This window comes from Aspergillus terreus, genomic scaffold (assembly GCF_000149615.1).
Source record: "Aspergillus terreus NIH2624 scaffold_10 genomic scaffold, whole genome shotgun sequence".
Taxonomy (NCBI): Eukaryota; Fungi; Ascomycota; class Eurotiomycetes; order Eurotiales; family Aspergillaceae; genus Aspergillus; species Aspergillus terreus.
The window spans coordinates 893,428-920,425 of record NT_165933.1 but is presented as its reverse complement, the minus strand read 5'-3'; the positions used below and the strand labels follow the sequence as shown (position 1 = coordinate 920,425).

The 26,998-nt window shown below is 54.3% G+C and overlaps 11 protein-coding genes across 11 annotated transcripts in view; 4 read left to right on the top strand and 7 right to left on the bottom strand.

Annotated features, from left to right (window-relative positions):
* Positions 1–145: 145 nt before the first annotated feature.
* On the bottom strand, positions 146–905 carry ATEG_07172 (putative GPI anchored protein; the record flags this gene model as incomplete). Its single annotated transcript, XM_001209858.1, has 2 exons — positions 146–424; positions 489–905. 2 exons carry the CDS (start codon positions 903–905, stop codon positions 146–148), a joined length of 696 nt encoding a protein of 231 aa, XP_001209858.1.
* Positions 906–1,480: 575 nt separating this feature from the next.
* On the bottom strand, positions 1,481–2,116 carry ATEG_07171 (copper transporter family protein; the record flags this gene model as incomplete). The annotated part of the gene is made up of 2 exons (XM_001209857.1): positions 1,481–1,595; positions 1,653–2,116. The coding sequence occupies 2 exons, from the start codon at positions 2,114–2,116 to the stop codon at positions 1,481–1,483; spliced, it is 579 nt and encodes a 192-aa protein (XP_001209857.1).
* A 436-nt stretch (positions 2,117–2,552) lies between these two features.
* On the top strand, positions 2,553–4,722 carry ATEG_07170 (ferric reductase family protein; the record flags this gene model as incomplete). The annotated part of the gene is made up of 2 exons (XM_001209856.1): positions 2,553–2,716; positions 2,775–4,722. 2 exons carry the CDS (start codon positions 2,553–2,555, stop codon positions 4,720–4,722), a joined length of 2,112 nt encoding a protein of 703 aa, XP_001209856.1.
* A 1,116-nt stretch (positions 4,723–5,838) lies between these two features.
* Positions 5,839–6,922, bottom strand: ATEG_07169 (uncharacterized protein; the record flags this gene model as incomplete). The annotated part of the gene is made up of 3 exons (XM_001209855.1): positions 5,839–5,878; positions 6,047–6,623; positions 6,823–6,922. 3 exons carry the CDS (start codon positions 6,920–6,922, stop codon positions 5,839–5,841), a joined length of 717 nt encoding a protein of 238 aa, XP_001209855.1.
* Positions 6,923–7,767: 845 nt separating this feature from the next.
* Positions 7,768–8,854, top strand: ATEG_07168 (uncharacterized protein; the record flags this gene model as incomplete). Its single annotated transcript, XM_001209854.1, has 4 exons — positions 7,768–8,254; positions 8,308–8,550; positions 8,604–8,684; positions 8,742–8,854. The coding sequence occupies 4 exons, from the start codon at positions 7,768–7,770 to the stop codon at positions 8,852–8,854; spliced, it is 924 nt and encodes a 307-aa protein (XP_001209854.1).
* A 964-nt stretch (positions 8,855–9,818) lies between these two features.
* On the bottom strand, positions 9,819–11,895 carry ATEG_07167 (serine/threonine-protein kinase; the record flags this gene model as incomplete). Its single annotated transcript, XM_001209853.1, has 3 exons — positions 9,819–9,906; positions 9,957–11,271; positions 11,322–11,895. The coding sequence occupies 3 exons, from the start codon at positions 11,893–11,895 to the stop codon at positions 9,819–9,821; spliced, it is 1,977 nt and encodes a 658-aa protein (XP_001209853.1).
* Positions 11,896–13,081: 1,186 nt separating this feature from the next.
* On the bottom strand, positions 13,082–13,558 carry ATEG_07166 (cupin domain-containing protein; the record flags this gene model as incomplete). The annotated part of the gene is made up of 3 exons (XM_001209852.1): positions 13,082–13,111; positions 13,184–13,415; positions 13,461–13,558. The coding sequence occupies 3 exons, from the start codon at positions 13,556–13,558 to the stop codon at positions 13,082–13,084; spliced, it is 360 nt and encodes a 119-aa protein (XP_001209852.1).
* Positions 13,559–16,676: 3,118 nt separating this feature from the next.
* ATEG_07165 (Zn(II)2Cys6 transcription factor) lies at positions 16,677–19,332 on the bottom strand (the record flags this gene model as incomplete). The annotated part of the gene is made up of 4 exons (XM_001209851.1): positions 16,677–16,857; positions 16,922–18,788; positions 18,854–19,044; positions 19,112–19,332. 4 exons carry the CDS (start codon positions 19,330–19,332, stop codon positions 16,677–16,679), a joined length of 2,460 nt encoding a protein of 819 aa, XP_001209851.1.
* A 2,480-nt stretch (positions 19,333–21,812) lies between these two features.
* ATEG_07164 (uncharacterized protein) lies at positions 21,813–22,592 on the top strand (the record flags this gene model as incomplete). The annotated part of the gene is made up of 3 exons (XM_001209850.1): positions 21,813–22,226; positions 22,283–22,402; positions 22,497–22,592. The coding sequence occupies 3 exons, from the start codon at positions 21,813–21,815 to the stop codon at positions 22,590–22,592; spliced, it is 630 nt and encodes a 209-aa protein (XP_001209850.1).
* A 472-nt stretch (positions 22,593–23,064) lies between these two features.
* Positions 23,065–25,100, top strand: ATEG_07163 (methylisocitrate lyase ICL2; the record flags this gene model as incomplete). The annotated part of the gene is made up of 5 exons (XM_001209849.1): positions 23,065–23,485; positions 23,544–23,832; positions 23,897–24,309; positions 24,363–24,786; positions 24,839–25,100. 5 exons carry the CDS (start codon positions 23,065–23,067, stop codon positions 25,098–25,100), a joined length of 1,809 nt encoding a protein of 602 aa, XP_001209849.1.
* Positions 25,101–25,941: 841 nt separating this feature from the next.
* ATEG_07162 (DUF3237 domain-containing protein) overlaps positions 25,942–26,998 on the bottom strand; it is a gene marked incomplete at both ends in the record, with an annotated part of 1,446 nt that continues 389 nt past the window's right edge. The window contains 4 exons of the mRNA XM_001209848.1: positions 25,942–25,970; positions 26,022–26,316; positions 26,371–26,631; positions 26,755–26,844. Of these exons, the coding sequence (XP_001209848.1) occupies positions 25,942–25,970; positions 26,022–26,316; positions 26,371–26,631; positions 26,755–26,844 (675 nt within the window). The remainder of the gene's footprint in view (positions 25,971–26,021; positions 26,317–26,370; positions 26,632–26,754; positions 26,845–26,998) is intronic.

Below are 26,998 nucleotides of genomic sequence, written 5' to 3'. Positions count from 1 at the left end.
AGATTAAGAATGCGCACTGCATTGCCCTTTTTCGTTATGTACTGTACAGGATGTGGGCCAGTTATCATCTCTCATGACTCGGGTACACTTAATCATAATCCGTCCCTATCAGGTATGCCTGGGAATCCAATTCAAAACATCCACTCTAAAGAATCGCAAGACCACCCGCCATAGCAGCCCCCAGTACTCCCCAGGCGGCTGTCTGGAGCGGCACCGCACCACCTGTGGAGGTGGCGGTACCCGAGGAGCCTGAGGAGCCTGAGGAGCTACCACTGCCGCTTTGCGCCTGGCCTTCTGCGGTCGACTCGTTAGCATTGCGCTGGGCAGCTGCTCCAGTGAAAGCAATGGCGGTGACGCCGGTTCCGTTCTTGCAGGATGAGGGTTCGGAGGAGGTTGCGCTAGCAGAGAACTGGATATCGGCGCACTGAACCGGCATCAGTATAATGGAAACCATCGAGAAGTGTGAGATGTCAAGGGGAACCACATACTGAGTAGAGACCACCGGAGGGGTCACCATTGGACTGCACTTGCAAGGTCGCGTTCATCCCTTCGGTCAGATTGGTGCCCAGGACGGAAGCGTCGAGAGCGATGGTGGGGATACAGAAGGAGCCGAGGCCCTCGACACGGAAGGTCGGCTTCAGGGTGATGTTGAAGTTGGTACCCGGATCGCTTCCGAGGGCCAAGAGGACTTCAAGGGCAGTCTCATCGTGGCCCATGGTCAGTGCCACGGGGAACGAAGGGTCTGACAGGGAGACCTGGGTGCGGTTGGAAGAGACAGCGAGACCACCACAAGGGAATTGGGTCATTTTGTCCTCGTCGACTCCCCGGCTGGGCGGGTAGTTCAGTTCAAAATGGGCAGCCACAAGAGGCGCCAGCGAGGCGAGAGACAGGACGGAGAGCTTCATGATTGGTGTTGAGAGAAATGGTGCGGTCTGACGGGAGAAGATGGTGAGGTGGTGAGTGTTGATGGTGTTACGAAATTCGGGGACTTATATAGGTTGTATATATACTGGAGCTACGAAATTGGCAGGAAGGAAGCACAGGGACTGTCAACACGGGATTCGGCACTGGTGGAGATTAATTCTGCTGGAAAGTATTAGCTGATTGATGTTGCTTTTCTGCAGTGTTACTCGTGTCACTCGATCTTGGTATGAGAGATGATCTCAGTCTAGGACCAAAGCGGCTAGAAAATGTGCTCATTTCTTCTCAGCGGCGGGAGAGTTGCTGGTTCCGCCAGACCTCGTCCCTGGGCCCGTGGGCCAGATTATACTCCTTACAGTTAGGAATGAAATCCCTGGGTAGGAGATAAAAGAAGAGACTACAGGTAAATGTCTCATAATCTTGCTGCTTCTCAAATGACAGAGTGGTATCTAGTTCAAATAATCCGACAAACGCCAAACCCATGCAATTGCGCTGAAAACACCCGATGTCAATCGAACCGTTCAATGCATCCAGCCCAGTCGTAGCGCATAAACACGGCTTAATGGCTGTGCTCATCCCACTGGATGAATCGGCCGACCATGAGCTCCCCCAGAAAGGCCCCTCCCAAGACGGAGCAGAAATACCCCACATTCATGGTCATGACGGCCAACATTCTAGTCGCAGTTAGTATGCCACTCCATCCACGTCCACCCGGCAAGAAGCAAACCTACAGTAGATAGGAAACCCCAGTAATGCAGAGAAATATGAACGCGCGGGGCAGGTCCACGCTAAACCGCCACGGCATAGGCTCGTGAGTCAATCGGCGCACCACCTTGACCGACTCCTCGACGCCTTGAGCCGTCACCAATGATGCGGTCTTTGCATCCGGGTCGGCGTCAATGCGGCCAGCCTCGGTGGATTTGCCTGCAATGGCCACATAGCGACGGTTGAGATGGACCGCCAACCAATGTCGCTCCATGACGGCTTTGAAGGCGACCAGTAACCGGGCAATGATGGAGAGGATAATGAGGAAGATACAAGTGCCCGCGTAGGAGCCCGTTGACGAGGGAGTCCATTGCGAGGAGAAAAGAGGTGTGTCGTGAGCGTTCATAAACACCATGGCCATAGACATCGAGTGCGAGGAAGACGAAGAGGACGAGGACATGTCCGAGTGATCCATATTGCTCATATCCATGATGCCGCGGGATTTGTAGACAAGGTGACGGGAGGATGGTAGAGGGAAGAGAAGAACCCGCGAGGTATCAACACCGACGAGAAGAAACGTGAGTGTCTTAATGGCATCATGACTGATACACCGGATCTTTTTAAATCATGGACGAAATGAACGCGGCCCAGCCAAGAAAGAATCCCAAAGTGGATAGAGCTGGATCCAGAGTGAGCACATTCTCTGCCGCCCGATTGGCGCGTGGCCTCGAGGGGAGGTGCGCACATTTTCCTGACCCCACCAATCAGCAGGCGGGGAGATCTCTCCATTGAGCAGATTATTACTATCTATGCTTAATACGGACTAGGCCGATTTCAGATGTATGACCTCTTATCATTTATCATTTGCAACACTGGTGAACTTCTTCGACCTCCTCTCCAACATCCATTCATCCTCTCTTACCATCATGTCCATGAGCGGAATGGACATGGGCCATATGGGCTCCATGTCCATGGGTGATGGTGTCCCCAGTCTCTTCTACCTGCAGAAAATGTACTGGGCGGTCGTAGGTAGTGCTATCGCCGCGGGGACAGTCGTTAACATTCTCAATCGCTTTCTCGCCGTACAGAGGTATGGTAGCCGGATCCCTTTGAACACCGTTCCAGAAGTCGGTCATTAATGACGGTAGACTCCGCGACACCACCCTCACGCCATCCAAACCCAAGTCGCTATTTTTCAACTCTTACGCGACCTTAACCGCCATTGTGCGAGAAGCCAGCTATGCGACACTCCCGCCGTTATCAATCGGTGGCCGGACTGTCCACTTTGCGCCATTGGGACCACTCGCCATCGTTCTCGCCAATCTCGTGGTCGTCCTGGTCTTTTGCTTCTACAAGTTGGACACCACCAACCAGTGGAAGTGGGAGGATGTCGGCTATCGCACGGGCTTTGTAGCCCTCGCCCAACTTCCACTGATCTTCCTGCTGGCGGGAAGACAGAACCTGATCGGTCTCTTTGTCGGCATGAGCTACGAACGGTTAAACTGGTTCCATCGATGGGTTGCGCGAACTCTCTGGCTGACTGCCACCATTCACATGGGATTTTGGTTCCGCAGCTGGGGTCGTTACAACTACATCGTACACCAGTTGCGAAACGACGCATTAGCCAAACGAGGATTCGCCGCATGGTGCATCCTCACCTTCATCGTTCTCACTTCAATGGCTCCGGTCCGTCGATTAAGTTACGAGATCTTCGTCCTTCAGCATCTCGTCACATTCGTCGGTTTCGTCGTCGCCGTCTGGCTGCATGCGCCAGCGGAAGTCAAGGTCTGGGTGTGGATCTCCATCGGCTTTCTAGTGTTTGACCGAGTCGCCCGCTATGCATGGGCAACATACGCAAATTTGTCAATGTTCCACCCTTCATCCAAGAATCACCCGCTGTGGGCTAACCGTGCCTCCTTCACACCGCTTCCGGGCAATGTCACTCGGATCACCATCGAGAATCCGGGGGTGCGCTGGAAGCCCGGACAGCATGTCTTCCTCACCTGTCACTCTATCGCCCCATTGCAGAGCCACCCGTTCACCATATCTTCGATACCAGATGACAACAAAATGGAGTTCCTCGTTCGTGCTGAAAAGGGCGGCACGAAACGGTTCTTCCGCTACGCTTCCAAATCCCACAACATCCTCGGAACTAGCGACACCGCGCCGGTTCAAAAATTCCGCACGGTCTTCATCGACGGTCCGTACGGCAGGATCCGTTCCCTGCATCAATTTGACAGCGTGGTCCTCATTGCCGGAGGCATGGGCATCACCTACACACTTCCCTGTCTACGGGACATTGTTTCCCGATGGAAGACAGAGTGCAGCCGGGATACATGCTTAAAGACTCGGTTGACGACCACAAAACGACTCCGCTTCGTGTGGGTGATCAAATCGCGAGCCCAGCTCAGCTGGTGCGAGACACAGCTTCAATCCGTGCTTGCGGATGTCGAAGCCTGCCAACGCGCGCAGCCTGACTTTCCCCGCGAAGTCGAGCTCAGCATCTATGTAACTTGCGATGAGAAGTTGGAGGCTCAGCCTGGGTCCACGCTACTTTCAAAGCCTGTCCCACAGGCGCCCATCGTTGTCAGCACGGGCGCAGCGCCCGTCGAGAAGCCAGGGGACGAGAAGAAAGTCATCGATGAGATTTCCATCCACTCCAACTCATCACCTGCCTCGGACACTGCACCAAAGACCGGCTGTCTACCCAGCGGCGGATGTTGCTGCTGCACAGCCTCTGTGGAGGACGAAGACGAGATCACTCAATACACGTGCACCTGCTCCGGCCATGCGCCTCAGCCACAGCCAGAGAAACAAGACTCTGAAAAGAACACTGCGTCAACCGAACCCGTCCTTGAGCGAGTGGAGTCTGTATCGCACTACCTGCCTATTGTCTCCGGTCGACCACAGCCCCGCACTATCATCCGGAAGGTCCTGGAGCGAGCCGAGGGCGAGAGTGCGGTGGTCGTATGTGGACCCGAAGGATTGTCTGACGACGTTCGTCGGAGCGTCGTGTATCTGAGCGATGAGCGGGCTGTTCACAAAGGGACCGGTGCGCAAGGGATATACTTGCATGTTGAAAAGTTCGGGTGGTGATTTGCTCGACCTGTATTTCTTCTGTATATATTTGCATTCGTCATGACTGTATGGCTTATCACGAATACTCGATATCCCGAATTCACATATACTCCAGTTTCTGGTTCCTGCTATACTTCCTTCCGCGCTGACCGTACAACTCTCGCGGGATTCCCAACCACCACACTGAACGGCGGCACATCTCGCTTGACCACCGACCCAGCACCCACCGAGCTCCCCTCTCCGATCGTCACTCCACCCAGAATCGTCACATTTGCGCCTATCCAACAGTCATTCCCGATGATGATCTCCCTCGTGAACTCCAGTCCCCGGTGCGCCCTCCGCGCCTCAATATCCGTCTCATGCTCCCCGGTAATGATATTGACATTGGGACCGATTTCCACATGGTCCCCGATGGTGACCAGTCCACAGTCCAGAACAGTGAGACTATGCAGCACTCAACACTCGCTCACAGTTCACGAACAGGAGGAACAGACGTACTTGAAATTAGCATAGAACCCGTCCCCAACGCTGATATTGCACCCGTAATCCACGAACAGCGGCGGCTCAATGTACACGTCCCCGCTGGCGCGACCAAACAGACTACGCAGGATGGTCTCCCGGCGGGAGGACATCTCTGCGGCGGGCGTGTCGGGGTGCGGAGGGGTGTTGAATTCCGCCATCAGACGCCGGGCACGCAGGCGGCCCTCGATGAGCTCGGGGGCGACGGGGGAGTAGCTAATTGCCTTGTGAGTGTGGGCGTTGGTATGAAGGGAGGAGGGATGTACAGCATGCCCGAGATCATGCGTTCGTACTCGGCGCCCCAGCAGACGGATTGGAGGCCTTTGGCCTTTTCGATCTGATGGGTGTCTTTTTCGGTTTTTGGGACGACCATTTTGTTATTCTGGTTGATGTTCAGTGGGTGTTGGTGGTGTTCGTGTTGTGTTTATATAGATTTGGGTAGTCCAATCGTCGTGCAGTGGAATACGAGAGTGTGTAGGCGGATTGTCGGGCCTGTATCCCGACGCTGAAGGAATCTACTTCACTAAAAGATATTGATGATAGTCAAGTGATATGAGTATTGAGGTCATTTGCCACGCCAATGTGTAGTACCACTATGCCACTCCGCATACTCCCTCAACCGCTATCACCAAGCCTCTTACGCACAGCCTCAACCCTACACCTGTCAGCAATATACTCAACAACAGAGTAAAACACTCACACGACAAAAGTCCCCGCAGACACAGGTAACGCCCTCAACAGGGTCGGCCCCAAGCCCCGAAAGAACCCCCCAACCCCATCCGCCCTCCACGTCTGCCACACAACATCCCGCGTACTGGCATACCTCCGGTCCACCCCAAACCCATCTGCCTGCATCTTACTCTTCACAACGTCAAACGGATAGTTCACCGTCCAGAGAACCTCACCCGTCAGCGCGCCGCACGCCGCAATTTTCCACCCAGCGATCTGGTCGCGCGGTTTGTCCTCGGCGCGCATGGTCGCCGCCATCAGCACCTCAAACACGGAAAACCAGACCCCGTAGCTGTGGAATTCGCGCAGCATGGTGGCCGAGTGGCCGCGGTAGAGCCCAGCGAGCCCGCTCTGCTGGACGATGCGGCGGATGCAGTCTTGTGCGCTCGTGTACGGCTGCGACGATGTCGCGGACTGTGTTTGCAGACGGATCCGGATGTGCTCCATCGGGCCGGAGATTGCGCTGTTGCTGAGGCCGGCGAGGCCGCCGGCTAGGTAGGTTTGCGGGTGTGTTAGGGATGGGCGGTCTGGGGTGAGGGAGTGGATGGCTGTGGAGAAACCGTGGAAGGAGGTGTACACGATGCTTATCTGTGGGCTTGTGAGAGACGGAATCGTAGGGTGGAGGGCTGACGTACGCATGCTCCTACTCCTAGGAGGGGAGGAAGGGTCCCCTATGCAGTCAGTAGAGGGCGTTATCAATGTGTACAGGACGATACCTTGTAGAAGGCTAGGGGTCCTTCCTGTCGCCATATGTTCAGTGCTACGTGCGCTGCGCCGGAGTATGCCTGGGTTTGCATGCGCACTTTGACGATATCGAATGGCTGCCCTGGAGGGCGTCAGTAGGAATATGCTCTGCTTGGTCAGACACACCGATTAACACTTGGGTGATGCCTCCAGCTGCGCCTACGATCACCTCTTTCATGGGACCGGAGAGGTAGTCTCGCGGTACATCGACGAGGTCGGTTTCCATGATGGTCAGGAGGTGTAAGTTGTAGTTGACCGTGAACTTGCTACAGAGATTCATATACCGGCTACTTCGACAGGTGGAACAAATGTGGTCGGCAAGGGGACCGATACGACAGCATATTGACCCCGCGCCGGAGATTGACATGTTTGTGGACCAGAAGAAGATTGTAGTAGTTTGGTATTCCGGTCTATACACCCGAACGGCTGCCCTCCCGAGAGGTTTACGGTTGCGCCGACAGCACTTTGCTATTTTCTGCCTGAAGTGGTGCTTACAAGGTAGTGCTGTTCATAAATTATTTAAGATATTTATTCTTTATGTGTGTGGCTAGCTACATCATGTTCGATACGACACTCGGAAGTCCTCCCCGATATCCATCGGCTGCCATGCCGAGTCTCTATATACTCTCAAGATCTAGGTATATCTATGCGGGGTGCCCCGTATATGTATAGAACAGGCAGTCTCTGTTCGCCCACCACCTACTGTACTACAACCATCATGGGTTCTACAACCCCAGCTTCGCGCTTCGCCACAGCACCCTATGTCCCTCCTGATGCCATCTTCGCCCTCACGGCCGAATACCTCGCAGACCCATTCCCGCAGAAGGTCAACCTCGGACAAGGCGCATACCGCGATAGCAAAGCCCAGCCATGGGTCCTGCCGTCCGTCGCCCGAAGCCGGCAGCTCATCTTCGAGCAGGGCCTGCAGCACGAATACCTCCCCATCCTGGGCCTGGCCGAGTTCCGTGAGCACGCCGCAGCGCTGGCGTTGGGTGCGTCTTCCTATGCCGCGCGACGCAACAAGGTCACTCTCGCTCCCCTCCGTCGTCCAAGGACGAGACTCATGATAATATGCAGCTGGCGACCTGCCAGACATTGTCAGGAACGGGAGCGCTCCACCTCGCTGGCCGTATTCTCCGAGATTGTCAGCCGTCCTCAACGACAGTTTACATTCCCGAGCCGACATGGTCAAACCACCATTTTGTATTCTCGACCCTCGGTTTCGAATGCCAGTCCTTCCGGTACTACGACCCGGCCACTAAAACCATGGACATGGACTCGTACCGCGCGACGTTGTACTCAGCGCGCCCGGGGTCGATCGTCATCCTACACGCCTGCGCGCACAATCCCACCGGGCTCGACCCAACCCACGACCAGTGGATGGAGATCGGCCAGATCATAAAACAGCGGGATCTGTTCCCGCTATTTGACGCCGCGTACCTCGGATTTAACTCCGGGGACGTCGACCATGACGCCTTTGCGATCCGCCACTTTATCCACGAGCTGGAGCTAGAGGCGGCGGTGTGCCTGTCGTTTGCGAAGAACATGGGTCTCTACGGTGAGTTCTGCCTGGAGGGAATGTGCCGCAATGCGTACTGACAATTGACGCAGGCGAACGCGTCGGCTGTCTGGTTCTTGCAACAGCGACCGAGCACGCCGCGACAAACAGCCAGTCCCTGCTGGAATCCCTCCAGCGGTCCGAGATCTCCAATCCGCCGGCGTTCGGCGCGCGCATTGCCGCGCGGATCCTCGGCGACGAGGCGCTGCGGGCGGCGTGGTTTGAGGATCTGAAGACGATGAGTGCGCGCATTCAGGCGATGAGGCGTGCGTTGTATGATCATCTTGCGCGGAACGGTGCGTATGCCTTGCGCTACCACGGTATCAATGCTGACTACGTACAACACCAGGCAGCTGGGATCACCTCCTCCGGCAATCGGGGATGTTTGGGTTTCTGGGACTGCCTCCTAGCGCAGTCAAGATACTGAAAGGTGTGTGTGTTCTGTAGCGGCAGATGGTTCGCATGATGGAACGGCTAACATGCACAGAGAAACATCACATCTACATGGCGAGTAATTCGCGGATCTCGATCGCGGGACTAAACCCGGAAAACGTCGAGTATGTGGCGCGGTGCATTGTCGAGGTTCTGCAGAACGTGTAGATAAAATAGAAGATAAATCTACTTAACCTCCGATATGTGCCGTGGTTTGGGCGTATCCATCCCGATATGACGTAATCAATCACCATCCATCTCTCAACTCATCCTCTCCAAATTTCCTCCAACACTCCCATACATCCCACACTCAGCAATCAATAACCGCCACAATGGTCTTCCGATTCGTACGTCCCACGACGCCCACACCCACACCAAGACTCCTAACAAACAGCGCAGGCCAAAACCCTCGACCCGATCACGCTCTTCCACTCGCCGTCGGTACCCTCATCGACCCGCGTCCTCAACATCCTCAAACAAGCCTCCGCAGCCGCTGAAGCCGAGACCGTCGCATCGAAACGCGGCGAGTTCCAGCTGGAAATCACCACCGCGCCGCCGACCGCTGACCAGCTGCGCAACATCCTCGACTACGTCACGGCGAACCCGGCCGGCGCCAGCCAGAACACGGTGCAGTACGGCGTCGGTGAGGTGATTCGCGGCGCGAAGGACGCGGAGGATGCGGTGAAGCGGTTCAAGGAGAGTGGGGAGGGGGTGTTCGTTCGGCCGATTGTATGTCTTGTCTACCTTTCGGACAGGGGTCCCTTGTGCATGGGAATTGCTAACCAATCTGCTAGACTGTCGACTGGACGAATGGACGCGCCGTGGTGGGAGATAATGAGTCGGAGATTTTGAAGATGGTGCATCAGTTGGATGTGGATTAAGCTACGAATGCGCGAATGCGCAGGCTGACCTTTTGATTTATCTTTTTAAGATAGAGTTGTATTACCAGTCTACGATACCTCTATGTATCATACAAAACACTCAACTCCGGACCATGACCTCAAACCGATAATGCATACGTGCCATCAAACATTGCCATTAAACCATACTCGCTCAGTCAAACAGATCGTGGTCATGGTCTTCGAGAGCCAGCTCGTACCGTGTCCAGACGAAGAGAATGTGGAGAACGCGGTCAGAAAATCGTGCCAAACGTCCCATCCGTTGCGATGGGTTTGCGCGGAGATACGCGGCCAGTTCCATCCATGGCGGGTTTTCGATGACTGCATTGGTTAGCTTGGTATCCTCTGACGGGTGAAGGGCCAGCACCTACCGGAACGTAAACCCGACGAATAAGCCCTTGCTCATCTTGTCTTCACGCTCGGCCATCTCTTCCAATGCGCGTTGCTTGTCGTGCACTTCCTTGTACTTCGCCATGTCCGCCTCATTGGAGAAGTCATCGAAGTAGCCCGCATCCGTCTCAGAATCCAGTTCTGGGACGAACGGCGCCTGCTGCTCGCGCAGACGCGAGAAGTCGACTTCGGCGAAATAGTCATGGGCATGGATCTCCTGGATGTTCTTGAAGCGCTTCTCCTTGGACGCAACTAAGGTCGTGATCAGATCCCAAGTACGCCGAGAGAGGAAGTAATTCGGATCCTCGTAAACCGGTTTGCGCAACACCTTCTGCCAATTCTTCAGGTTCTGCCACGTCTCGTCCACCGTAGACCCAGCGAACGGAGGATAGCCTGCGAGCGCCTCGAACAACATGCATCCCAAGCTCCAGTAGTCCACCGTAAAGTCATACTCCTCGCCCTTCAGGACCTCGGGGGCCATGTAGTCCGGTGATCCCACAATCGACTTTGCGTAGTTGACTTGACGCTCACGGAGGGTTCTGTACCCCTGACGTCGCTCCGCGACGGTACGTTGTTCCATCGGGCGCCCGAATGGGACGGGAGTGTTGCCGACTTCTTCGAGTTTCACCCGCATCGACTCAATCTTGCCGGGGTTGAGCATCCCGGAAGCCAAACCAAAATCGGTCAGTTTCACATGGCCAGTAGAGTCGATCAGGAAGTTCTCGGGCTTCAGATCGCGATGAATATAGCCCAGCGCATGGAGAGCGTCGATGCAACTGAACATCTCCGCAATGTAGAACCGGGCGTGGCGATTGTGCAAGACGCCCGAGTTGTTCAGCAGCGTCCGGAAATCTCCTCCAGGAACGTATTCCATCGCCAGATAGATCTGTTCGTCATCCTGGAACGCATACAACAGCTTCACTAACCACTCGCTTTTAGCGGCCGTCAGGATATCACGTTCCGTCAGGATGTGTCGAATTTCGTCCAGCTTGAAGAGAAGTTTCTTGCTCATCACTTTCAGAGCGCAAACCTCCCGAGTGTCCTTCTTCTGAGCTAGGTACACCTGTCCGTATCCACCTTGACCGACCTGGGTCAGGATCTGGAAATCATGCTGGCGCAGTCGCGTGCGGCGCTTGCGTAGGTGTGCGCGTTCGCGTCCGAGGTATTTCAGCAGTGCCGGCTCGAACTCTTCCATCGGGGTGGCCGGAGGGTCGGGGTATGCCGCGCGGAACTGAGAGTAGCGGTTCTGACGGTTGTGCACATAGCTAAGAAGGTCGAAGTAATGGTCGAGGAAATCTGCAGACATTAGCGGCGCTCATTGCATACCTTTTACGCGCACCACCTACAGAGCTGAGTGACGTTGACCAGTCGTTTGACTTTTGGATCTTGCAGTTTTTCCAATTCTTCCGGTGTCAGTCCGCGCATCTGGACCTGCCGTCTCTGGATACTATCCGCGTCGCGGGTTTTATAGGCCTCCTGGCGCGAGATGGCGGCCGCTGCAGGGTTGGGACCGAGGTCCTTCCCCAGACGGGTCGAATTCGGCGGAGTATTCTCTTTATTGGATTTGCGGGTGGGGCTGGGGGGCTGTCGGATGACGCTCTCATTGAAGTCCTCACCCGGAGCCTTGGGCGGGGAGAACATTGGGTGGTTGTAGTGGTTGTAGGTGGCCTTGGTCGGCGAGGTAGGGGTGAGTTTCATGGCCTTTTCGAAGACGCTGGGCAGATCAAGGGCGCCGGGAGGAACTTTGTTCTTGCTGGGACTTCCTTGCGGGGTGTGCATCGGACTGGTGAATGCATTTTGAATTGGAGTGGATGGGCGATCCAAAGGCTCGTTCCCGGATCGCGTGTGGAGCAGTGGAGGAGGATTGGGCAGTCGCAGGCCCGAACGATCGGTCGCCTCGTGCGCGAGATTCAAAGCCATGACTGACGGGGTCGGTGGATCGAGCGATGGCACAAATGTGATGCGTCTGAGATCAAAGGCGACGCACCCTGAGAGAAGGGCGAGGGGCTCCGCCGGAGAAATACGATGGGGGCTTGTTATCGGTGGATCGAGAAAAAGAAACGAGGAGCTTCGTATAATCACGATGAGATGCAGGAATTTAAGATCAGGGAGAAACCCGGATCCTGGAAAAGAACAGCTAAGAAGCACAAAGAGCTCTCGGCGAGACAAAGAAACGGCCAACGACGGTCGCAGCGCAGCCACTTCCGATTCGAGACCGGGAAGAATGGCTTTGTTTGCGACGAGACACTCGTGAAGGGGAGGATAGAGGGAAGATACTCGGTGGAGTCCGATGGAGAGAGTCCCAACAGAGCAGACTGAGTGAAGAGAAAAAGAAGGTGGAGGAGATGAATGGGAAAAAGCAAACAAGGAGAGAGAGAGAGGAAGGGAGGGAGGGAGAGGGTGAAGCTGAAGGTAGAGGATGGGAGAAGTACAACCCAAGCTGGTCAGGCCGGTCCCCCACCGACCAACAGGATTCCCGCCGCCCCTCCTTGCGCCTCCCTCCTTGCGCTCTGCTGTCCTCGTTCCCCCAGCAACTCCCATCTCGACTGCATCTTCACCACTTCTGTCGGTGATTCCAGGCGAGGATCCCGAGTTAATCGGACTAGCTTTGCAAGGCACCGTCTTCTGATTGGGTTCCCATCGCCCTGGGAGGTCCATGGATCGGATTCCAGCGTCCAGAGCCCTGCACGTCATTTCCCACTAGTGAGAGGCTGAGGTCCTTTGCAGCTGAAGAGCGGGTGAGATGTGTGAGATCATCTCTGACCCACGGGGCTGGCTGAGCTTTCCATCTCGTACGAAGTACATCATGAGATTTGTTGACGGGGGGTGATGTCGTCCTGGAGACATATATTACTCTGCATCCGCATCCTCCAATACACTTGTCCGTTTCGATTCTACACGCAACACATTCCCAATGGACTCAATCGCATATTGAGATCTATTCATCCCCGTTTGTTTACATCGCCCGTAGATATCGGTGGAGCTCCCGATCCATGGTCCCGAGGTCGGCCGACCCAAACAAACACCACTCGCCGGAAAAACGATCCCTTGGAGGCTCCATCGTTCCAAGCCCAGATCCTGCGATCGACTGGAAGCCTTCTCCGGGTTACGCGGCGCCCTGAGCCCTTTGCCCAGTCTATCACCAATTAGCCCGGCCCTCACCACGGGATTGGTGCCCTCCTCTGCGGTGGAAGAATGTGAGACTCACATAGAAAGCCAATCCGTACGACGGTGTCGTGAACGTGATTTTAGCCCCCTTAGGGAAATAGAACACATCACCCGGCTTCGCCGTGACCTTTTGGCCCGTCTCGTCGGCAATCTCGAATTCACCCTCCAGGATGATCTTCATCTCGTCATAGGTGTATTCGTAGACTAGAGGTGTGCCCTTTTCCAACCGGTAGAAGCCTGCGGACATAGGCTTGTCGGGGTTTCGCTTGTCACTGGTCGAAATTAGTGATGTACCAGAACGCCCTGGGTCTATATACCTGGACTCGATGTCTCCTAGGAAGGCATTCTCGTTTGCGATCAACGGGGGCTTGAAGGTCGATTGCGCCTTGGCGTGGTAGGTGAAAGGGATGGCCATGATCACTTTCAGTTTATATCGAACAGCTCAAAAGACTGGCGAGAATATCATCTAGGATAATCTGGGTTTCCGTCACTACTTTATAGTGAGCTTCGTCGTGCTATATTCCCTCTTCTTTCTAACATATACGACCGCTGCGATATCCAGCAGCGCATTGCGAAGATGCTCGGATCCAGCTTCTGCAGACGGATACTGGACGAGGTGCGATTGCTATCCGGGACTGTGAGGGGTAGTGAGGGGATGGGCCGATGATAAAAATGATAGGATAAGTTACGGCGTCGATGCGACGGTTACTGGATTGGGTTGCCTGGATGGGTTAGTATTTCCCGCGCTTTTCTGGATGTCCGAATGTGACCAGTATGGCCGTAACATTGAACTTGAAAGCTATTATGTCTCTGTACTCTGTATGAAAATGAATGGGTACTAAAATACATCATCTCATCAACCATCTCACGACTTTGGCGACTTTGGCTCCCGGTCCTGCGGCGGGTTTTGCACCGGCATCGAATCCTGCATCGACAGTCGCCTACACATTATAAGCCAGTCAGTCACAACACCTTCAAGAAGAATCTAAAGAAAACAGGACGCACCGATTCGCCTCTCGCATGTCAGCCGTCATGTTCCCCGCACCACTCGATCTCCGATCCGGATGGTCATTATCAGGATGGCCAAACCTGCCAAGCAACGAATTCAAAGCTAGACACAGACGACTCGTCAGTTTAGACTAAAGCTTAGCGAAGCACGCAGCCTACCCTGCTGGTTTTCATAGTGGGCGATCTCCTCCTCGAGCGTTCGCGAAGAGCGGCGCTCCCGGTCGTGCTTGAGATAGCCATACTTCTGGACGATATCCATGGTGGGCCGTGTGTTTGCGAAGAAAGTCGGAATATATGTCAAAAGTTGTGTAGATATTGATGTCGCTAATAAGATAGATATAGGTGTCTCTTGAGAGTTGTGGACGGGACGTTCGGAAATGGTGATATACTTAAAGAACCCTCGCCTCCATTACATCATAGTGAGTGACACCATCACCCCCGTGGGTTGATCATTAACCTCGCGCCGAGACAGGTACGAATCAGACCCCGAAGGCGACGTAGATGATGTTCAGACTTGTCGAGCCCTGAGGCTGTTGCTGGGAATCTCCACTCCCAAGTCCCTTGGCGACGGGTGTGGGCAAATGAGGATGCCGTCAATCTCCAACATGACGAGTGCCACGGGCCATCCTCAAAAGAGCTTGATTGGGACAATACGATTGTCGCGTGCAGGCTGGATGGCTATGTCATGCCAAGAAAGGTGAGGATTTTCATCGTCTCGTCCGATGACATGGTATCATCCTTGGGAAGGGATGGGCGATGGGCGGATCTATACAGGATCCTTCGCTTAGTGAATGTACATTTGATTTAACTAATCACCAACTAATTAAGGTTCTTGCACGTTTCCATGTCAAGCCCCAACTGGAATTCGTATTACTGCAGAGACAGGCCGCAACAAGGGCCAGGTACAGTCAACACAGATAGCATGCCCCTACGATGTCCCCGGCGTGCATATTCAGTTCCCACCACCTGGGGCAAGGAATGGCTTTTGAATGGCTGGGTGGAACAAACGCCCGCAGACTGGCGAGTTCGTGGACAAGCTAGCGGCTGCTTTCCTGTGGTTATGTCCCCCAAGCACAGAGACTAAACATGCATCCGAGGGCGCGCAGAAGGCGAGAAGCACAATCCTCGGACAGAAGCCCAGGCATTCTTTCATCCATACAAGAAACCCCGGGCGACAGACACAACTCCAACCCCGAATAATCTTGTGGATCACGGTTTACTAGACTAGGTAGTCTAGAGCTGGCGAGTTCCCGCGTGCATCAGGGTCTTCATATCACAAGTAGTGTCAAATCGACCTTAAACAAAGGACCCTCGTGCCTCGGGCTCATATACAAATGGATATTTATCGCGGACTTGTGCAGGCATTAAGTCTTGCCAGATCACATCAGAGTACGCCCGCGAGTGTGGATTTCAGCCCATACATCGAGCAGACCCGGTCCTCATCAGGACATGCGGTAGGGGTTTAGTGTCCAGCTATATTCCTCAAAAAAGAATGAGTACGATCAGGGAAGTTCGGGTAGGTACTTAAATCACATCTCGCAAGTATTGCCTCAAGTATTTTGTAGCTTAAAGGATTAGAAAGAATGAAATATGATGCATGGATCTATTCCGACGAAGACGAACTATTAAGAGGGACCGTTAAGCGGCGATGCCCACCTACTCAAAACAGCTAGTGTCGACCCCTCTCGGGGAAAGTTCACCTTTTCGAGTATAGAGAGGCCCTTAAAAAACTGACGCTACGGAGTACTACTCCGTATCCAACGAGGTACCCATGGGCTCCGTACATATAGACAACCGGGGCAGATATAATCCGAGCACCGCTTAAATACCCTCCTCTCCCTCTCCCTCTCCCTTTCTTCCTTCACCAGCCCACGCAACACCGTCATCCAACTCCAACAGCAACCTCCCGCACCCAATGCAGATCTCCATTCTGATTGTCCCCGCGCAGAGACCCCTCAACTTCCAAGGCGGAACCAACCATTCGTCTTGATTGTCGACCTCCTCTCGGCTGACCCGTGCGACATCACCAAACTACTACAGACAGCCAGATTGTCGTAATCTCCTACCGAGCTGTATACCCAAGGACACCGAGAGCGACGAACGATTTCTTGCATTGTCATTATCCCATGCGCCACACTTCGCCAGAGTAAACCAACACAACTCGCTAGCGACTCGGACCGTTATCGCCCATTCGCAGCTTCTACTATCAGACGAAACGTATCGTGAGATCGCTCACCGATGGTCTAAGGCCCCAAAGTCCGTAATCATTCTCATTACAGGAAAATACCCAAACGCCACGCTGATATCCTGGACCGTCAGATCGTAATAAAGAAACAAACAACACACCAAGAGCTCTCAGTGTCTCAGCGTGTCCAGCACATATCCATCATTATCGTCGCCAACGTGTTGTCGTCGTATTGCCGACCCAACAATGGCTACCGTCTCGATAACCAGCGACCTAGAGCCATATCTTGCTTCCCTGCGGACATACCTCGCGCAGAACGCCACCCGCCCGGAAGACGAGATCAAAGATCCCGCGCCCAATGCAGTGCAGAATCGGCCCGGTTTGTCCAGCCTCCAGAAAGAGATCCGTCTGTCAAATGGAGACAAGAATGGCCGGGTGAGTGTGCGATGTGCGAAGGAAGGTAGCCCGCTGCAGGGGAGCAATGCTGGAAGCCGCAGTGGATCGTGTTTACCCTAAGAAGACTACCGGATACGCAGATTTGTCAGTCGGACAGGCAATGTCAGTGTCAGAAATGAACAAACTTACCCTCCCAGCCCCATTCCTTGCATCACCTTTACCCAGTGTAGATGGCCTCGGACAGTCTTCTCGAATTCGATGTTCTCCAGCTCCGATACCGCTGAGCTCCGTCGAGACGGCACCCTCGACGGCACAGCCGTCGTCCCCGTAACCCCATACACATCCGGTCCCATTGAATCAAGCGGAAGATGGGGATCAGCACGCGCACCCAGCTCGCGGAGCAACCGCCGCTGCTTCTCCGTCTCGAACACATCTCGCCGCGTCCAGACCTCACGGACGACCTCAATACATCGATCGATCGAGCCCAGCATGAGCCGGGACTGGATCACATCCCACCGCCCCAGCACCCACTGCCGGTCCTCCTCTTGGGCGGCCTCGCAGCCCGCAGCGAGGAGCGGAAACATTTGGATGATGGTCGTGCGCGAGCTGGGCGGCACCGTCGCCAAGAGGATGAGCACGCGCTTGGCCAACTCCGGCGCCGGCTCGGATGGCATCTCTGGCACCGCCTGGTGCAGATACAGCAGCGTCGCCCAGCGATATGCATGTGCAGTCTGGATGCTATGCTGGACCTCGGAGGTGGGGTCCTGCGGCGGCTCGAACCAGTCCGGTGGCTCCCACTGCTCGACGAGGCGTTTGAGCTCGATGGCCTGTGACACGAGCGAGATGGAGTTGGAGTCAGTGCGGCGCACGCGCTGGATGAGGCGGGCGACTCGGTCGATAAGCGGGAAGAGCGTCGCCGCGCAGCCCATAAGCGGGTCAATCTGGTGCACGGCGTCGCGCGGGAAGTGCAGCAGCGAGAAATCCACCGCTTGATGGCCGCAGTCCTCGCGGGCCGTCAACCGCGCAATCACGTCCATGTATAGCCAGGTGTTGTACAGAAAGCGCACACGCTCGAGGTCCTCGCCGGTCATGCCGCTCTGCAGGCCAAAGCTGACGACCTGCGAGACGAGGGCCTTGGCGCCGCGCAGATGTTGGATGCAGGTGCGCGTGTTCTGGTCCCAGGTGTCGGCAAAGGCAAGCGCCAGGCTTGTGGCGAGTGCCGCGTCCGCACGCATGTTCTGGATGTCCTGCACCATGTAGGTGATGCTTTTGCGCATGTGGTCGACGCCGTGGACGCGCAGTGCGGGCCGGCTCTTGCTGCAGTGAAAGGCGGCTAGGGAGAAGACCGCGTGATAGAGTGCCGGGGTGGTTTTTGCCATCGGCCAGATCAACGTTCGCCAGGGGTTCTCGCGGATGCCGTCTTTGATGGAGAGGATGCCGCATGTGAACCGGTCGAACTGCACGACTAGTAGCTCGGGGCTCCCAAGATCGAGCCTGGGTTCTCGGGGCAGGTCGTGTGCTGCGCCTATACCTTGGAGGAAAGTGGACAGAGTCGTTGGTGCGACGTCGGTCGCAGAGGTTCGGTTTGGGTTGCGGATCACATCTTCCACCTCGCCATCCTCCTCAAGAAGAGCTGAAAAACTAAAGTCGTCGTTTCGCTGGGGACTGTCATCCTCTGGAGCCGCCCTGGGGGGTTGCTCAGAGTTCGTCCCCAGCTCGTCCGGTGAGAGTGGCAGCCATGTGGAGTCATCTAGCGGGGGAATGTCCTTCAAGGACGCTGCAATAGGGTCCTCCTCTAGGTTGATGGCAGTTGTTTGGCACAGTAACTTGTCAGCACCGAACAGGAGATTCTTCTGCGACATTGGAAAGCTGCTCGGGTGACCCTCCATGCCACCAGTTTTCGGCGGCGGCTCATGGGGACGCAAGAAATCATTGAATCCTAACGAAAAATCATCCGACCTGGTTGCTTGCTTCGCTTTCCGCGGCGCCGTACTCCCTGTAGCTGGGGGAGTCGGGAGCTGAGTGGTCTGGTGCGCACTGGTAGGCGACGAGGAGACTGCGTGCATGAGATCTCAGTTCTCCGTGAACCAGATTTATCTAGCCAGAAGGACTCATCCATACCTTTCTTCGACCTGGACGTCGATGCTTTCCCGACGATGTTGCTCTCTTCGAAGGGCCGCCATTTGAAGTCCTTCCGATAGCCACCGCAATCCACGTTTCGCTTCTTGCACTGCACGCAGGTGGGTTTCGTCTCGTCACACTTCAGGCGTTTGGCTTTGCAGGTGATGCATCCTGAATGAACAACATCATGACTATGGTCAGCGCACTGCGCATGTATGGAGAGGAGGTGGTCCGCTTTCCACCTCGTGGCGGACCGACCGCCTCCCCCTCTTCCTACGAGACGGATTAGAAAGAAGTGGTAGGACCGTACCGTTACGGCTTTTGGATTGCTTCGGTTTGTTAGCTATGGCATTGTTGCCAGCCTTGTCTGGCGGCGGGTGCGTCTTCCGTGTCGGGGGAGCTCTAGATGGACCACCAGAGACGGGTGGCGGTGTGGGATCTAGAATGGCCGATGGCGAGGGAATTTTGATGTCTTCCATGCCCGTCAGAGAAATGATATCATGAACCCCGCCAAGAGCTCGGAACAGGAGGATCAAAAGAGGGAAATGAAGGAAGGGAAATGGTTGGCGGGGAGCAGGGTGGTAGAAATGACACCAGAAGAACAAAGAAGGGCGTTTCCCGCGGCGAAGCAAACTGATAAGAGCTTCCCGTCGTATCTGGGATGATTTCCAAACAGGACGAGTAGATAGGTGGCAGGTCAACGAGGGAGAGATAACTCAGACCCATCAGGCTCCGAGTGGTGAGGAGAAGGGGTTGATAAGAGTGGCGCTAGACTGCGGAGATAGAGCTGGGGGGGCAGGTGGACAACGGGGATTCGCCGATGCAGCAGAAAGTGGACGACCCTTGGCGACGGGCACAGTTGGAGACGGGGCAGAACGATTATTTTTATGCATCCTTCGTGAAAGGTAGGTTGCGGAGGCAAAGAGAAGCAAATACATCCCTTCGAACATGGTCTTCTCGCTCTATAAACGCCTCCGCAGAAATTTAATCAATCCCGGGGCATCGTGGCAACCAGCAGAGCACCGCAGTCCGGTATGCAATCATACCTGGTCGGTGATAGGATGGACGAACGCCACTCGGGAGAGGGTCTGGATCTGAATGACCGGCCATCGGGTTGCAAGGCAGGCGAAGAGGTTCGTGTGAGTGCATCCCCCTCATCGGATTCGACCAGAGGACCGAGTGCCATCCCGCATTCATCTTCTGGCTGTGTACCCCCACATCATGGCATCCATGTGCGACAGAGCACGGTGGACGTTTCAAATCGAGAAACACGCCACGCGACCAAAGAGCGGTTGAATTTGACGAGAGTTGATCGTAAACACGGCCGACCCAGATCTTGTCTCAGGGCGGTCACAGGATATCTCGGGATAGATGAACTTACCTGTTTGTTGGACGTCATCGTACCTGAGATCAGTACTTTGGGTCGTTCCAACCCCAGATGGTGCCGATCTATTGGATTGTCCGTCCGTCTGATGGTTCTAGAAACTCCGTGGTTGCTGGCGGGAAATGCGGAGATGTGCGGAGACGTCAACAATCCAAGTCGTCTTCTATGCTGTATGGTACACCAAAAGAGATGAAATTGTGCAGTTGACGTATAGATCGAGAGAGTTATATTATCAACTTTAACCGATTCCTTGCTCAGCAGTCTTTTGTAAATATGAGTGTAAAGGGTCATTAGAGTCGTAGAGCTCACCTGTATGGGCTCATTTCTTAACAACCGCCCACAGTCATCATCTGATTGACAGATCTCTAGACCGATCTCACTGCGGAAACTGCCAAACCGACCTTATGTCATAGGTGTCGTGCATGTATGCTAAGAGTCTGAGGCTGGGATACCCTTGTTAGACAGTGGTCAATGAGCCCGGCTAATGTTGGGCTCAGGCCTCAGGACCTCCAACCCCCTCGTACACTGGGGAATGACATGCATAAATATTCTCAGTTAATCGGTATGTCCATTCGCACTTAACGATGTATGATCATCCTCGAGTGATGGGAGGTAGTTTGGTAGGTTGGGTGGTCCTAGGCCTCGAGGTTGGATCTCTCATATGCCTTAAGCTTGATGAGGGATACGCAGGTAGATAATCCATGCCTTCCGGCAAACTTGTCGGTTCTAGCCCCATTTTCTGTCAACGTGACCGCAGACCCGAGAGTTCTCTTGAGAGCGTGACTATCATCTGGCCTTAGATAGACAGAGCCGAAAAAGTTTTCGGAGATCGTGTCTAGGATGTACTGGCCAGATCAACCCAGCTTGACTATCATGACAAGACTGTGATCAATGAACGTAAACGGCTGGTTGATGACGGTATCCTAGTGACTCGATGTACTGGATATTCAACAGACCCGAATGGGTCTATACGGCATGTTGCGGTTAGTCTAGCACAATGACGGGTAATGGTAACTCTAGAGGAGCTCCTGTACCTTCAAACCCATTCCCCCATTGATTTATAACCAGTCTGCCTGACGACGAGGCAGACCTTGGCATAGAGCATCCCAGGTGATAGGTTTCCCCCGCGTGGGGGTCATCGCGAGGCTTGTATCACGTTTTCGTTTCGACAAGTTCGTAGCGTCCAATAATTGGTAGTACATGTTGATCGTGGATTGTAGCGGCCAGGCCTGATATTGAAGCTGAAGCCGTGACATGGTGTATGTACCGTAAGCCATAACCACGGTAGGAGCATGCTTCAGGACCAAAGTCCGCGGATACAAAGTTATAGGGAAAGACATGTGTCTTTAGGAAATGCTGGCTTGGACAATGTGAGGCGTGAAGATTGAGGAAGCGTTCAAAATGGAAGTTGGTGGTAGTGGAGAGAAAGAGAAAAGGTACGTGGGTGCGAAACCTCAGCGACAACAGAAACGAAGGGACTGACCCTCTGATGAATTGACCTCTACACTTATCCGCACTCGCCACAACCGTCTTCTGTTTCCCTCTAACCACCTACTATCCTCAAAAACCCGCACAATGGAACGTCAAGCTCAATCAAATCTCCCACCATCGTGTCCTATCGCCTGGCCTCAAGTCTCGGCCCTGCAGTACGCCAACTTGAATAGCAACGACTCATTCCCAAAGTTCATCAACCTCCCAAAGGAATCTAGCGACGACTTCAGATATTATGATCAGATCAAGAACTTGCCTCCTACCCCGCGAAAGCACTGGTGCCTTCTGTTCGAGCTGGAGATGGCGATCTTTAGTGACCGGCTCGTTCTTAAAGGCCACGATTCTACTGGTTACTGTTTCCATGTGGATTTCTACACAGACGATGCGGGAACAGCGTTCTTGAAAAGAAATGATGTGGCACTGGGAGATACTCTTGCCATCATGTATGCCGTTCGAAGGGGGTCCCGTATTGCCATCGAGGATGACAAGATGATTAAGGTACGAAGGCGAATCCACCGTTTCAAAGAAGGATAGGATCGACTCACATATATTAGGCGATTCCAACCACCCTAGAGAACCTCTTCAGACTCAACGACGACATACAGACCTGGCCCCGGGAGTTTGCGGAGCATCCCTTCTGCCATACATGCAAGACCGAGCACAGACGGCTGGAGGTGTGTCGATGTGGAATTGTTTCATACTGCAGCAAGGCAAGTGGGCCGCATGGCGTCTGCATAGTACCATGGAGAGCAAAGCTGACCGATGCAGTACAGGAGTGTCAAGCGTTCGACCTTCGACAGGGAAAACATCGCTACGATTGTGGCATTCTACAGGATCACGATTTTCGGGAACTCATGTCGATGAGATGGCATCTGTTTAACGGCTATCGTCGGTTTCCATTGGAACATTGTTAGGAAGATCGGAGTTCATCCATGTCAACCGGTCTTGAAAAGGAATCTTCCGATATCGCACATTTCGGTAGCTGGATTGCGCTTCACATTGTGCTTCACATAGAATGACTGTCACCTAGAAGGAACCGGCATATCACGGCTGCTCTTTGCGGCTATCGGCGACACTACATAATTGACCCATGAATGGCATCTCTTTTGTATACTCGTCGTATAGTTAGTAGGTATACGGACGAAAGTACAACCGCGGGGGAACGGGAACCCCAGACCGAGGTTGGCGATCGGCCGGGACGGAGCCCAATCACGGCGGGTACACTCCCCCAGTCAAAAACTACTCGACAACTTCATTCCTTCGTCTTTCTCTCTCCTTCTCTCCTTCTTTCCCTCACTTTGGAGCTCCTCTACTTCCGCCTCATTCCCTCCAGATGATGTTGCGATCAGTGCCCCGTCGACTCCCTCGACGCTTCCCAACCCTCTCGGCCACGACAGCCTCCCCCTCCCGTCTCGCCCTGCGTTCTTTCACATGCGGTTATTCACGGATGTCGGCGTCATCGCTTCCCCCCGTCGACCCTCCTGTCTCAACGGCTCTGCCGGGCGATGCATTCCAGCTTCTGTCGACCGCCGATAAAGCCGGTGCTGCTGAGGATGCGTTGTATGAACAGCAGATCAAAGATGTAGAGGCGTGGTGGAAATCTCCCCGCTTCGAGGGTATCAAGCGCCCCTACTCCGCCGCGGACGTCGTCAGTAAACGTGGTTCTTTGCAACAGACCTACCCCAGCTCTTTGATGGCGCGCAAGCTATTCAATCTGCTGAATGAGAGAGCCGCTGAGGGAAAGCCTGTTCATACCAGTGCGTTCCGGCTATTTAAAAGAAGTCCATGGTTGTAAAATCTACTAACCCTTTCCAGTGGGCGCGATCGACCCGGTGCAGATGACACAACAGGCCCCTAACCAGGAGGTTTTGTATGTCTCAGGATGGGCCTGTTCTTCCCTTTTGACCACCACGAACGAGGTGTCGCCTGATTTCGGCGATTATCCGTACAACACGGTCCCTAACCAAGTGCAGCGACTGTTCAAAGCCCAGTCGATGCACGATCGCAAGCAATGGGATGCCAGACGAAAGATGACTCCCGAGGAGCGAAAGGCCACTCCCTACGTCGACTACCTGCGCCCGATTGTCGCGGATGGTGACACCGGGTGAGTATTGCAGATTATAACTCCCCACGGCGCCCTACTCCAGCGAGCTAACGCGCAATCCCAGACACGGTGGCCTGTCTGCGGTCCTCAAATTAGCTAAGCTTTTCGCTGAGAACGGTGCCGCAGCCGTTCACTTTGAAGACCAACTGCATGGCGGAAAGAAGTGCGGTCACCTTGCTGGCAAGGTTCTTGTCCCCATGAGTGAACACATCAACCGACTCGTCGCAGCCCGGTTCCAGTGGGATATGATGGGAGCCGAGAACCTGGTTATTGCCCGTACGGACTCGGAGAGCGGAAAGCTGATCAGCAGTGCCATTGATGTGCGCGACCATGAATTCATCCTCGGTGTTGCAGAGGATGTCGAGCCTCTCTCCGAGACCCTACAAGCTATGGAGCGCGAAGGAGCCGCCCCCGCCGAAGTTGACGCGTATGAATTGGACTGGGTGAAGAAGCACAAGCTTGTCACCTTCGACGAAGGTAAAACTTCCCTCCATCTCATGAGTACCTGCGCCATACTGATTCCTTTCTAGCTGTGGATGCGCATCTCGAGGCCGAAGGTGCGCCTCAGGCCGCGAGGGATGCTTATAAGAGGCGGGTGCAGGAGAATCCCGACCTCTCCATCTCGCGTCGCAGAGCTCTGGCGAGCGACTTTACCAAGACCCCTGTCGTCTGGTCCTGCGATATCCCCCGGACCCGTGAAGGATTCTACCACTACCGTGCCGGCTTCCCCGCCGCCACCAAGCGAGCTCGCGAATTCGCTCCCTACGCGGACCTTCTGTGGGTCGAGACCGGCGATCCGGACGTAGCCAAGGCCGCCAAACTGGCTGGCGAAGTGCGCACCGCCTTCCCCGGCAAGAAGCTGGTCTATAACCTGAGCCCGTCCTTCAACTGGATGGGCCACGGCTTCGACGAGGCATCGCTGAAGTCATTCGTCTGGGACCTGGCGAAACACGGGTGCGTCACCTCCTACCTCCTAAACAATAGACCTATACTGACGGAACTGCAGATTCGTGCTGCAGCTGATTTCTTTGGCCGGCCTGCACACCAACGCCACGATCACGACGGAGCTGTCTCGTGCGTTCAAGGACGAGGGCATGCTCGCGTATGTGCGTCTCATCCAGTCCCGCGAGAAAGAGCTCGGCGTCGATGTCCTCACGCACCAGAAGTGGAGTGGCGCGCCGTACATGGATGGCATCCTTGGAGCGATCCAGAGCGGCAGCAGCAGCAGCAAGAGTATGGGTGAGGGCAACACCGAAAAAGGTAGGTAGTTCAACGGTTGAGGCTGGAAACATTTGCTGACAATTGTAACAGGATTTTGAGTTGCAGATTGCGTAGATAGAACCGAGATACAGCGTGTAGTTTAGTATATCCAACAGGCGTACTGATTATGTTCACACATTCTATGAATGTATATATAATGGTGGGGGAAACACCAGTGATAGTCAGAGATTGTATACATATTTCGGTCGTAATCTTCGAACTATATAGTTCTGCACGTCAACACTAGTACGACTGTCCGAATACAGACCAAGAGAATTTAAGGTAAGTGTCTGGAAGTAAGGGAGTAGATACAGTTATGAGGAAACACGACTTTCCCCAACTAGTAATTTATTCAGAGGTAGGTATCTTACTAAGGCACGGTGTATTACGGCCCCTGTCTATCTGCATACTGACATACTCCGTAGGTACTTCATTACGCTGGATCTCTTCTCGAATACATCGAACGAAATATACAGAATTTCGACTACAAACAAGGCGACTATGCATTCTCAATAGAGATACAAATCCTTTCTGGCTCATTATAGCGAAGACGGCCGGAAGATAACATACCACTGCAACCCGATTGCCGAGCACCAAGTAAAATCAATATCATACCATATACCACAGTAATAGAAATGTCAATGTCGAGTCATGAGAAATTAACATCTGTCATGCTTGGAAACACCTCAAGCGGACCTGGGCCTAAGACGAAAATTTGCAGGGAGATGGTTCGAGCTCCAAACGGAACAAATGAAAAGGAACTAAGGAAAGAAGGCGACAATTTTCCCCAGAAGGACAACATTACTACTCGCTCAAAAACGGACAAAACAGCTGCAAGATCGTGTCGGACTAGTTGACGCGGAAGGCATCGAAGATAACTGCGATCTGGTTAGCATCTCTCGTGCGTTGCCTTGCATGACAAAACTCACTTTCTTGGCCCCTGCGGCAACCGCTGCCGATCCACATCAGGGTGTTCAAGAACGCGTATCGCTCGTCTCCAGTCTCCATCGAAAGATTGATCCGGTATTTGTAGGTGTTTGGGTTGACGGTATCTGCCACGGCGGGATCGTTGACCTTGTCCAGGACATCCTTGGCGCCAGTCAACCATCCGTCGGTTTTCACAATGATCCAGGCGGCCGGTTCGTCCGCCGTCTGAAGCATGTAGCTCGCACGCAAGCTGGTATTGGACTCCTTGGTCACAATCTGCGAATCTTGTCCACCGGGCTAAGGCGAAGAGAATTAGCATACAGGCGCACGAAACGTTGCAATGTAGCTCACCAAAACAATGCCCTTGCCCCATCGGCCGGCCCACTGACCGCCGACAAACGTCACCCAGTCGCGATGGCCCCAGATGCTCGGGCCGACTGAGACCTTGGGGTTCATTTTGATACTCATGCGGAAGTCCAGCTCCAGAGACGGCGCGGGGATCTGCAATGACCGAGCGATATCGCCCTCGGGGAAGGTATGGAGGAGGTTGTTGGCGGGGATGGAATCCTTCATGACACTGAGGTAGGTCGGGCATTCCAGTAGATGCTGACGCTGTCGGCTGGTGTTCTTCGCGCGAACTTGTTGGCAATAGATACATTGGACGGACAGACACTGTTGTCGAGTGCGTGGTTAGCGGCGGCCCTGGCCTACTTGATATCGGAAACTTGAGCTCACCTTGTCCTCCTCCTTCGCACGGAACTCCACGAACGCAGCATGGACATCATCCAGCGGAGGCGCAGGTAGGTTCGAGGTCGAAGTTTTCGGCTTCGACTTCGGAGTCAGACGAGCGCGGGTTGGGGAGCGGTAGCCGTCGGAGCACCGGGGGGCTCAGTGGCAACAAGGACGGACGGCCTTGCAAGTTCTGCAACGGCGTCTGCATAGGAGTGGCATGGGGGTTGACATTATTCGGCATCATGGG